At 41.6% G+C, this 13,003-nt stretch overlaps 1 protein-coding gene across 4 annotated transcripts in view; it reads left to right on the plus strand.

The window, feature by feature from the left end:
* The window catches only part of Pgant9 (polypeptide N-acetylgalactosaminyltransferase 9), a 59,371-nt gene that overhangs the window by 23,924 nt on the left and 22,444 nt on the right, over positions 1-13,003 (plus strand). For 3 of the 4 annotated variants that reach the window (XM_019050372.2, XM_019050369.2, XM_019050371.2), the window contains exon 4: positions 6,303-6,451. The exons of the other annotated variant lie outside the window; for it this stretch is intronic. In XM_019050372.2, the coding sequence (XP_018905917.2) occupies positions 6,303-6,451 (149 nt within the window). The remainder of the gene's footprint in view (positions 1-6,302; positions 6,452-13,003) is intronic. 4 annotated transcript variants of the gene reach the window in all.

The following is a 13,003-nucleotide window of genomic DNA, read 5'->3' on the forward strand; positions in this document are numbered from 1 at the left end:
GACCCTCGATACGTCGAACCCCGTCCCTCGCGGAAGATGTATCGCGCCTCATCGCTCGATACCTCGAACCGTGCGCTTCCAAGCTCTACATTTACCGAGTTGCTAATTAATAATATGCTCCGCCGTCTTGGCCGCGCTGCGTCCGAAGAAAGCACCTACCGTGGAAAGCATCCAGCCGATGCGCTCGCGCGATAAACGCGCTGCATTTCTTGCGGAAATATTATTTATTGAAATGTAGGATTGCTGTAAGCCCTTGAAACTCTCGTTCGGACCGCGCTCAGCCGAAAGGAACCAAGCCACATCAGCTGTTGCCAAATTGCGGGCTGGTTGTTGAAATTGAAGACAAAGCTATAGACAAAGAAGACATAGGGAGTATGGAGCGATCCTATTGGTTGGAATCGTTGGTTCTTTTTGACTAATGGAGAAAATGATGCACTGATTATAGGGTCTCTCGTGGGTTGCCGTTTGTTAGTCTATTACCTTCCTTCCTCGTCCATTGCATCCACCCATTTCCACCAGTAGGACACCTTTTGTCTCCTTTGTCTATAGCTTTGTCTATCAATGTCAATAATCAGCCCACAGGACACTTTAATTTTTTAAAAGAGAACGTTTGTGCTAATTCTTTTGAACATTTTAAGAAATTTGCTTCGTACTACGCAGAAAGTTTTCTGAAATTTGCACAATAATTCGCACTTCAACCGTTTTCACGTGAAAGATTGTACTGCCCAATTGAATTTGGCAATAACTCATGTGGCTTTGGTTCCTTCCTGTTTAACGCGGTCCATTTGAGGGGCCTGAAGCATAGGCGCAGCCTTATGGAAGGAAAGTTTAAACTCTTTTTTCGAAGTTTAAAAATTGGTTTTGAGTTTTGCATTTTTTACAGAATATATTTTTAGACTAGTTTTAGTTAGTTATATCTCATTTTTTCAAAAACTCCCATTTATGTGCTTTGTCCGCCTCCAAGCCTCTCGTTTTAGTAGACAGCATACGCTCACATATCTGCGTCATTTGAGAAATCATCCCATCGTATGTTTTCGAGTTTTTAGTACCTACATTTTCCAAAAAAATCCCATAGCATTAAGTTTATTTAAAGTTAGCAAATGAACAGTAAGCGTTATCTATAATTATGAATATGAATATTCCGGTCAAGGTGCTTTCATTTCATCAGCTTCCCGAGAGTTCGTAAACTTTCGGAGTATCCTCGACGATTTTGCTAATCATCCGAAATACTCTTCAGTCGCAACCTGATCCCTCAATTGACATACCCCCAATTGACCAATACTGTTTGGAATTTATGGAATAAGAGAATGTGCCGAAGCTGCAAACCATATTGTTGTATTGATATGCGGAATGGAAGTATTTTTCTGCTTGTAGTACCTACCGCATCAGAGATGCAAAATTTTAGTAACCGTTGTAGAATTACATTTCATAAAATTTGGTGGCATTTCGCGAACTTCTTTCAAACTGCTGAAATGGACTGGGTATGCCGTGAAACGCACGGATTAAATCTTAATTTGATGCAAAAATACCTTAAATGAGCCAAATTTCGAAGTTTCCTAAGGAATTGTCGGATAATCGGTGCAGGTTGCATACTCAGTCCCTGTCAGTCGTTGAAATTTCATGGAAAATTATATTTCCTTCCTTGAAATTTCATGGAAAATTATATTTACTTCCTTGAAATTTCATGGAAAATTATATTTCCTTCCTTGAAATTTCATGGAAAATTATATTTCCTTCCTTGAAATTTCGTTCTGCATTTGTTTACCGCACGCGCCATCGTGCTATGCCTGAATGCACTCGAGACCTTTTCACTGAGGGAGTCGGCTTGTTATGAAAGAACGATTCCACGGCGGTGTATACAGCGTAATTCAAAAGTCCCGTATCCTCCAGTCTCCACGGCGGTGTATACAGCGTGATCCTGAAGGCCCGATCCGATAGCACGAGGCAATACCCCTGTAAATTTTGTACTAATTGAGATGGAGACTTGAAACTTTGTGAGTGATCCCAGGTCAAGGGTTCGACATTTTGGAACCTCCAAAATTTCAAGGGAACCACCGTGAAAAAAGGCAAGTACTCTAGGAGCTGAAGGGGTGGGTAGTGCGCTGCAGTGGCAATTTTGCACGTTGGCAACACTGATTTTCCTCCATTTAAACCCATCAAATATATCGATTTTAGGTGAGGCAAGCTGCTCACCAAGAATCGATTGTTTTACATACATTTAAATGGAGGAAAATCAGTGTTGCCACCGTACAAAACTGTCACTGCGCTTCACCTTTGCAGTCCCTAGAGTTCTTGCCATTTCTACGGTGGTCCCCTTGAAATTTTGGGGTTCCCAAAAGTCGAGCCCTTCGACTAGGATCACTCATAGGGTGTCTAGCATCAGGATTTTCCAGATTTTCCCGATTCTATCAGGATTTGAGGTCAATCAGGATTCAATCCCGATTTCATCAGGATTTGAGGAAAAATCGGTCGTAAAATCAGGATTTGAGAAAAGTCGGCCGTCCACTTATTTTCCGTTAATTATCCGTTATCCGTCCGTTAATTTTTCTCAGCAATAAAACAGGATTTGATCAGGATTCGGAAGAATTATAAAATCAGGATTTAGCAGTCAAAAATCAGGAAAATCAGGATTTCATCAGGATTTCCCTGAATGAAAAAAAAAACTAGACACCCTGCCTCACAACATTCTAAGTTTCCATCTCAATTCGTACAAAAATTAAAGGGATGATACCCTGTGCTATCAGAGCGGGACTTTCGGATCACGCTGTATACACCACCGTGGAGACTTGAATCAGTGAGAAGAAAAACACACCAACTCGGTAACTCGAAAATGCTCAATTTCCCTTAAAGACAGTTAATTTACCTGAAGGTCATTGAACTTAGCGCATATATTCCAACTTGGACCTTTAAAGTGTCAATAAGTGATTGTCTTTCGGCAGAAAAACTATTTTCCTAAACTAACTTCTCCACCTATTCTGCAGTTTTGTGTGTGTCTTGATAATTTTCATTTTTCCGAAGTGGTGTGTTTTCGTTCTCACTGATTTACTTGTGTTACGGGACTTTTTGATCACCCTGTATAGCCGCAGTCGTTGGACGGGCGCGTTTCGAATCCTCTCCGGCGGTTCCTTCTCTTTTTATTCGTAATTCGATAACTATACGTCGAAGATGATGTAGTGCGCTGATGAGTTGATCAGCTGATGACTGATTGATGAGGAGCCGTCGCGCGTCGCTCGTTCCGCTTGCAAGCTCCTTCCGGCACTCGTGCGCTAGTTTTCGCTTTCCCCTCCCCGTCCACCCCGAAGCCCCCCCCCCCGTTCCCCTCATTAATTATCATAATAATCGACACACGTTGTCTCGCCTCCAACGTGTCTCGACAGCTCGTCCGAGCGTCACCTAGTTTGCACCCCGCACATGTATCGGGGTTGCCACAGCCAGGATAACGGGAAAACCGGGAAATGTCAGGGAATTTTAAAAAGTCGGGGGAAACCTGGAAATGTCAAGGTTGTCAAGGATTGTTAGGTCATCCTTATATGCTTTTTAGAATGGGTTTGACGTTTCGATCAATAAGTTTTGCATGAAACCTATTTCTAATTATGTATTTTTAACTGTATGGCATTTTTTCCGGGCATTCCGGGAAAATCGGGAAATGTCAGGGAATTTTAAAAAGTCGGGGGAAACCTGGAAATGTCAAGGTTGTCAAAAATTGTTAGGTCATCTTAATTTGCTTTTCAGAATGGGTTTGACGTTTCGATTAATAAGTTTCGCATGAAACCTATTTCTAATTATGTATTTTTAACTATATGGCATTTTTTCAATTGCTATGGAATCCCACCAAAATTTTTCAGAGAAATGTCAGAAAATTTCATTTTCTAAATTCTGTGGCAACCCTGATGTATGTACAGGAAAGGCTTGTCAATGATATCGGATTTTCTGCTATTTTTGGTTGAAAAACACCCATGTGCGGTGAACTTTTCAATCATTAATCCGTTCTTGCGTCGCAGCGTTGGAATCCTTTAATTTACATGTACTTCAGTTCCCTCTCGTTGAATTTCAAGTTCAATTATCTTACCTTTGTGCAGTTTTTTGCACCGAGGAAAAATTTCAGTCAATTATCCCCCGACGAGGATTCACGTCGAGTCAACCAAAAATCTCTTCCAAGTGACAGGATTTCTCTTTGAACTAACAGGAATACTGTTTGAAATAAGGAGATTTCCTGTTAACCTAACGGGAATGCTCGTTTGTAAATTATCAATCGGAATTTTTATTGACCAAACAGAAAATGTTTCTCCGTGCGTTACCTGAACAATCTCAATCCGTGCGATGACATGTTTTCGAATTTGAATTCTAATAATATTATTTTTCAACCACGGGTAATTCTTAACTAATCAACCTAGTATGCGTATTGCGTAATTTAGGTGGTTTCGTATACAACACAGAATGAAGTAACATGTTGGTGATCGTATGATCTACGTTATCCTAATCGTTATTGCTCAGACACGGCGCGGCGCCACGCCACGCGGTGAGACGATTGACTAAGGCTTAGCCGGTAATCCTCCTTAATGTCAAAATAACAAACGGGCCTTTCTCTCTATCTTCTTTAGTGTTAAGAGAACCATAAAATAGAATCCGTTCACGTCTTATGTTTTCATTCATTTATTCCTCGCGTGAATTTAATGTGGAAAAATCTGAGCAAGAATATCAAATGCTTCATATTTTTCGCTGTGCTTCAACGCGTTTATACGAACAGTGGAATTCCCTCTGGAAAAATCTCTCCTCAAAGCGACGATGAAAATTCCAACATTGGATTTTATTACTACTGCCGAGTTTTATAATTGTATGTACAGTTTGGTTCCATAATTATTTTCTTTTTTTTTGTCTACTTGTCAACTTATTTTTGTTGTTCCGAGCATCCTCACTTTTGGTAACTCAACTTAACGTATGAGCCTTTTCTCTCTAGAGAGGAAAAAAAAGAAGTTGATCGCAAGTTAACTTCCTGCGGCCGTTTTCACATGTGACGTAATTGGGCATAGCTTTGATTGCTGAAATATCTCAAAAACGACGAATTTAGCGATTAAATGATGCCCTGCCTGAAAACTTGAGGCCCAGCTGCCGAAGTTCGGGTCTTACATCTGAAGCATTCTTAGTTTCAGGCTGACCATAGGTGGGTTGAAACCCAAGCACCGAAGCACTTCAGTAGCGTTACCTTAACTTCGGCAGGTGTACCTCAAATTCTCGGAAGATTTCAGAGATCCATACAATCTGAACTTTCGGTCCCAAGGACAATTTTTTTTCTCCATACGTGCCTGATTTTTGCGTGTACGTACACAGTGATGTGAGTGCGCACAAATCCTTAACTCGCCGCAAACATCCCTACTTTTTTGTCTATGTCTCCTTTACATTAGTATTGACTGACCTATTCGTGAAAGTTTGAGAGAGCCCCCCCCCCCCTCCCCCCCCGAAAAAGAAAGAGTATGGAGAGGGTCTGACAGGCGTGAAGTGAGGATGCTCACGCAGCCTTCGCACAATGGATCGAGTCAATGGGGGAAGTCGGACAAAAGTTGGAAACTTGAAAAGCTCATAACTTCGTTCATATTAAAACTTTGAGGTTTTAAAAGTGGCTCCATTGATTTCCTCGTGAAATTCACTTTCTGATGCACCCCTGAAAATTTAGATTGTGACGAATTAAACATCGAAATTTGCAGTTTTAGTCAAAAATTTCATGTCCGACCTCTCTGATTGACTCGATCCACTGTGCGCCGTAAGAGCATCGGCGGAGCGTGAATGATCGATTATTATCGTTATTCCTCCGTTTGAAGCTATGATAAAGAATCGATTATCAAGGTGTTCGTTGCGAACGCCCTGCTCATCGATCCTCTTCCATTGATTCGAATGGCAGATCAATCGATATATCGCAAAGCACGCCCCGCCACTGCGCTGCCGTGCTAAGGAAGAAAGCCGTATGAGCTTTCGAGAGTTGCCAAATTTCCCTTGATGTAACATGTATTTTTGACGCAATTTAAGTATATTTTCCTTTGAAATTTTCAGATATTGTCTGAAAATTTTGGAAAATACTATTAAGAATTTTCCTAGTAAATTCGGTTTTTATAGAAGGAAATATGGCAACGTCTGAAGGTTCATACGGCGTTCTTCCTTAGCTCGCCACTGCGTAAAAGAGGTGCATCCGACGATTCGAATTTTGTATCATACGCTTGATGTTTTGTCCTCTGCTCGTGTCTGATGTGTTTTGTTTTGTTTCCGTTCTGTTTCTGTGTCGCTTGTCTAACTCGGGGGCTGCTGTGCAGGCTGGTTGGAGCCGCTTCTGGACCGGATCGCCCGCAACTCGACGACGGTCGTCTGCCCGGTCATCGACGTCATCGACGACTCCTCGCTCGAGTACCACTGGCGCGACTCCGGAGGCGTCAACGTCGGCGGATTCGACTGGAATCTCCAGGTGCCCTAGCCTAACCTCTTACCCAGCCAGAGTTCACGACGAATGAATTTACCAAAGATTACTAAGGACTCCAGATACCGCATTGGAATAAAAAACGGCCCCCTAGTCCCCTGCAGCTCCAGGGTAGGCAACCTGTTTAGCGGTATGCCATACTTCGAGCCAACGAATATACTGTTTGCCGTGTGTTTGACCGGTTTCGCCGTGCTGTGCTAAGTTTGGTTAAAGATTCACTGTATTAAATTTTCTTATGTTTTAAATCGTTAAAAAATGCCGAGGGAAAAAAAAAAAAAAAAAAAATATTAATCCAAATATCTCTGCTCAATTTTCTGAGTCCATTTACCATTACTAGTGACTAAAATGAACAATTTTCGCAATTTGCCGTTCATAATCTGCACATTCGAAGTGCAATTTCCCATGCACTTCCATTACAGGTGGGCTAAAGTATGGCATATCGCTACACAGGTTGCCTACCCTGGCGCTGCAGGCGACTGGGGGGCCGCTTCTTTCCTACGGCAAGTATACGGCGCGCGGTATCTGGAGTCCTTAGTAATCTTTGGAATTTACACACTTTTACCGTCTGACAGAAGATCTTTCATCTTGATATTTGAGGATGTGAAAGCTTTGAAGGCATTTTTCAAAAAATCTTGAGAATTCGGTGCAATTTATAAAAATTTACCAAAGTTTGCCTAAAAAGAACTAACCGGTAAATGGCAGGAGTGCGGGTGTGTCCCTGTCTTCTCCAAGTTAACATTCATGCGCTGGTAAAAGAAACCTCTTGGACCAATGCCGCGGTGCATTGACTTAAGAGTGCAGTTTCTTGTCGCCGGATTTAAGAGTCTTGAACTCTTGTTTCAAGCGGATTTTGCATTGATTCAATTCAAAATCCGCTTGAAACAAGAGTCCAGACTCTTAAATCCGGCGACAAGAAACTGCATTCTTGAACCAAGAGGTTTTTTTTACCAGTGTGTCTAAAGATAATACTACAGATCCTCTGTCACACTCTTAAAGTGCGTAAACCTATTTTGCGTGAACTCTAGAGATTGCACTGAGACCAAGTATTTCAACGACCTCGCACCCCAATATTAGGATTACATTTTGCAATAAGGAACAACTATCTCTGACTTTTCCATAAAAACACCTTTCTGCATAGGAAAACCGATGGCATGTATGTCGTTTCCTAAAAATGAGCCAGAATTAGTGGTTCCTTATTGCAGAATGTAATCAATTTGTTCTTACGAGTTTAAAAGTTAATTCTTGGCGTGGATCACTAGTTTTTGGGGTGAACGCTGCTGTGCAACGTCCCGAGAGATCTGCTCATAATGAAGGACAAGCTACAGTTTAACCAATCTTTTTGGTAGATTGCTCGATGCGGGATTCAGCAGTCATCATATAACGGCGAATGTCGCCCCCAACGAAATTAACCAGTCCGAGGTCGCTGAAATATTTTTCCATTCAGCTCAGCTCGAAAAGACTTATTTGAAACAAACTGAACCAATCAAACAGTAGAAACCCGTAAATGTGTATGTCTTTTTTTCACTGGAGAGAGAATAGCTTGTCTAATTTTTAAGGCTTGTTTGACAGTTCATCAGTCAGACAATGTCGTGAGTAGAGGTCTGTTTCAAACATGAAAAACCTCGTCTCACACTGTCGTTACATGCTTGCTTTTATATTTGCATTAGAAAATCCAATTTCTTTTTGATTCGTTCATTCTGCAAGAATGCGACCAATCTTTAGAACAGCGACTGAAAAATGGCGAGTCATCATTGGATGAGATTTGTAGGTTTTAGGAACCGAAGACTTGCAATAGGCCTTCTACGAAACGGGATCCGGTAAGTAAATGGGTTGAATTCTTTACGCATTAAGCGCAGTTTTCTCGGTTTTTAACTCATTATTATAATTTGCTAAGTAGCGAATAATTTTACGCATGCAAAAATCCAAGCTGTAAATTCAATCCGCTTTATTAATCCTATCAACTAATTGTATCCCGGCTATTCGCAAAATCTCCAAGACTCAAATCCCCAGCAGTATCTCGTTTTTAATCATGCTTTGTTAAGTAAACTTTCAGCTCTCGATTAATCGTGCATTTTTACCTCCTCTCAAAACTTATTTTTATACTGGTCTTGGCAAGAGTAAAACCTAGAGACATTTCCGTGGTTCAAGAGGAGGTATAACTCAGCAAAATAACACACATTTTCTAATAGATTGTAATGGTTGTTGGGTAACTCAGCAAAATAACACACATTTTCTAATAGATTGTGATGGTTGTTGGATGAGGTTTCTGATTGGGGTTTATACGCACAAAACGACACAAAGATGGAGAGCAGTAAAAGCTCTGCATGGGGTCCATGAGTCGTAAATTGTTTTGGTGTTCAAATAGAGCTTTCCGCACTTACTGGGAAACACTAGTTTGCAGTACTCAACGTGCTATAATCATCCATTTTCTTATTTAAAAATTAAAAAAGCAAAGAAAAGCTCATCTGTTAACTATATTTGTCCAAACGTCCTTCGTGGGTATGGATAATTAGGCCCGCTCTAACACAATATGAGCCTCGGAACAAACTAAAGTGACGGACTCCAAGGGGGTCTGCAGCCTGATTGTTGCTCTGCAACTTCAGAAATTTTAGAGCCAACTCGACCCCGGTGAGACCTGACGAAATTTCCGTTTGTCGCCCTCCTCCCCCTCTAGGCAGCCCTGGCGATAATCTACCACGTCTTTCTCGATTCTGGAAAAGGTCCCATGCAATATCAACTGCCATACCTACGAAAAAAACAGTTCGTGCTCTCAAAAGGCTTTTCAATCGATAGCCCTGGTAAAAATTGGCAGTAGAATCTGTGTTCCAAAATACCATAGACCTACAGCCGACTGTAAGATTTCCAATAGCTTCTATAGCCGGCAACACCATTTCTTATAGCCTTTTATAGCCGATGGCGATTAAGCAACAGCCTGACGATAAAGTGTATGCTATCCGTTACTAATTACGGATGCTAGGACTTAGTGAGTTTTTGGACTACCGCTCTCTTTTTGGGCCGTAGTATCTTGATTTATTTTGCGAGGAAAGCTCCGTACTTTTGAAGGATGCCTGCCATTCCTAACATGTCGGAGCGCCTTCAATTTCGTATACGATACTGTGCAATACCTCTGGTGTGAAATAGTTGCTTCAAGCGCCGTGGTACGCTGCGGCGCAGCGCGGCGGGCGGGCAGCCAGCGCGAAACGCGCATTGGCGCCTACAAACCTAACAGGGATACTTCACGCATTGCGCAGTGCGTGAAGTATCCCTGTTAGGTTTGTAGGCGCCAGTGCGCCGCCTCTCCGCTTTGTGTTAGGCTCTAATATTTAATCTCGTGGAGTCAGCGTTGTTCAACTCATGACTTTGAAATGTTTGCACACTCTGTATGGATTATTCTCATTTTAATTGATGAAAACAAATATGTAGGAAAGGAAAATATAATGTGCGTTTTGTAAATATTATGGTGATTCCGTACAAACTTGCGGATTTACAAAGCACACGAATTTCTACACAATTTCGTATAGCCTTTAATAGCCGATGGCGAAAAAGCAACAGCCAGGCGATAAAGTGTAAAGCCCGGCGACAGGAACTATAGCCCGGCTGTTTAATTTTTTATCGCTTCGTGTAGCCCGGCCGTATGATTTTTTCCACTTTCTACAGCCAGCTATATGATTTTCTATCGCCTTCTTCAGTCGGCTATATGAACTCCTATGGTATTTTGAAACGCAGCTCCTATCGCCAATTTTTACCAGGGAGCCATTGATTCATTATTTATTTATTTTTTACTGCATGCATACAGTCAGCCCCTGGAAATAATACTAACACCAACTGCATCACGTCTTGCTCTCTTCTTCAGCACGAACGTCAGTCGAATTAGTTGATTCCCGCAAATGAGGGAAATGTCATTCTCCTTTCATAGCCGCGTGACGTCCGAGTCAAGACGGCGCGCCGGGGGGGGGGGGGGGGGGGGGGGGGGCAGCAAGGGCCTTCGCAAGGACGTTGGATGTCGCCACGGTCGCCAGATGAACTGCGAAGCGTCGGCGGCATGCACAACCCTGGCCTATGTAGAAAGGGAATCTCTGCGACGGTTCGGCCGCTCTGGCCTCATTGCTTATTCGCGCGGAATTCTTTCCTATTCGCAGCCACTAGTTTCTCTTTCCGTCCTTTCTCACCGTCTTGTCTCGCGCACTTGTGGGAATTTTTTTCTGGTTTTGTGTTTTTGCATTTAGCATTTCTGCATGAGAAAAAGTCAGCTTTATTTTTCATGTTCGAGCATGGTGAAGGGACGCTCGCATAACATCTACGTCTGCTATTATTTGTCGAGAGCGAAATGTACTATCACGTGTCTCAATTCCGGTGTTTCGCAGTAGCCTCCAGCAGCCTGATTATTAGCCCTGGATAGACGATCAAAAACCCGAACCAATTCCGATCAAAGTAGCATCAAAGTGTCGGGAGTCATCAGTCTTAAACTCATTAATTTGCTTCATTTTAAAATGAAAACTTGGCAGAAATGTTTCCTGTGGCAGGAAATGATGAATGGTGGCACTCCGTTTCTGATCTTACTTTGAACAAAAAAGTGCGGCCCGTCAAAATTTGAAGGCAGATGGTGACCACCAGTCATCAGCATGTCTATTTTGATCGGAATTGGTTCGGAATTTGATCGTCTATCCAGGGCTATTGAAATTGATAAAAAAAAAGCGGTAGATAATGGAAAATGGAGTGAGCTTGTTGGTTGGAACGGGTGGCTCTACTCTAGACCAAAGGGCGAATAGATAAACTGACTGTGGGGTCTCTCGTTGTTGCAACTACCCGTTTCCACCAATAGGATAGGTCCATTTCCATTTGTCGTCTTTTTCTATCGCTTTGTCGATCAATGTCTATAATCAGCTCGCAGGTATGTAGACTCGACGAGTATCGCGATAACTGGATTGGTCGCGGCTCAATAGCGTATGTTTTCCACTGGGAAAAATTTCCTGTTGGATCTATTTGTCAATTTTGCCGTCACAGAAATTTCTCGTTGAACCAGCAAGTCATCTCCTTGTTTCAATGAGGCGCTCCATCCGTAAGAGAGTTGTCGGTTTTTTTTAGAGACCTGGAATCTACGTGAAGCAAGCAGTAAGAAAGAAAGTTCACGGCGTGCTTAACTTGGTGCTTAACTGCGAAAATGTGGAAAAAGAATGAACTCTTGCAAATGTCATCGCATCGAAAGTTTGACGTTTTCTGCAGCTGATTTAATGGATCGATTCTGGGCAGTATTCGAACTGCGAAGAGCACTCTACAGAAGCCAGTAACGTAGAGGCTTGGGCATATAATAATTATTACACTGACGACGTGTTAAGTCTAATCGTTGCCAAATTGTCTCTAAACCTTATAGTTATTTGATAAAGCGTCTATCGAATTATCAAAATAGGACAAAGAATCCCTTGGTAATAACTGAAAAAAAAATCATATTTTTCGGGGAGATTTTTGGGAATGATAATTTCCTTCAACCGCCACTTCAGCACATGTGGATGGAGAACTGTGTCATTTGCAAGGACCCATGAAAGGAGGCTTAAAAATAAAAATTAACACCGAAAGATTGCATTATTTACTGGGAAAACTAAAAAAAACTTTTACATGTGACCGGTGAGGTGCCGTGTGTAACATTTGATGGTGGTGATGATGATGATGAATAGCGCATTCGATAAAAACGCAATTTAAGTATTCGGCTTTGCAGTGCGATCCGTGAACTTTGTTGAATCATTAGACCATGCGTAAACCTATGACAGATATGACTCGAGGCGCGCCTTCAATTTCATCGCATAGGCAACAAACTTACCGGGGAGCGCGAACAGTTATCTATTTGAAAAATACGCAGTTATATCGTTCAATGAGCTTTGATTGAGCCGATGAACGACGTTACGAATCTACTGGTAGGTTTCAGTGGCGAGGCGTGAATGATCGATTATCGATATTTCCCCATTTGAGACTGTGTTAAGAATCGATTATCAAGGTTTTCGTAGCGGACAGGCCTGTTCATCGATCCTTTCTCCTGGGTTTAAATGGCGGATCAATCAATATATCGCAAAGCACGCCTTGGCACTGGTAGATATTACCTTATCCCCGGCATCATGCGCCTCTCTTGAAGTTTCACGCGAAAATATAAGTAATATTTAATCATTCAGCTACACGAAATCAACACTGGAAAAAAAATCTCGGTGTATTTAATAAGAAAATAGTAAAATTACCAAGAATTCAGGGTTATATTTGATCCTAGTTTTTTCTTGGTGAAATTACCATGTATGGAATTTGTAATTTTACCGAGAAATCTCGGTAAAATTATTGAACTTTCTCGGTAATTTTACTAGACCTTGGTAAAAACGCCAATATTTTTTATCGACTATAGTAAAATTACCGAGATAAAATGACAAAGTTACCGGGAATTGATTACCAATAAAAGTGGTATTCTTACCTGAAAAAAAAAACAGTAAAAATACCGGTTTTTAGGTAAGCTTACCAGTCTGTCTTGGTAAAATTACCAATAATTGGTTAAAAAGTGAGATG

Source organism: Bemisia tabaci, chromosome 3 (assembly GCF_918797505.1).
Source record: "Bemisia tabaci chromosome 3, PGI_BMITA_v3".
In the NCBI taxonomy this organism is placed as follows: Eukaryota; Metazoa; Arthropoda; class Insecta; order Hemiptera; family Aleyrodidae; genus Bemisia; species Bemisia tabaci.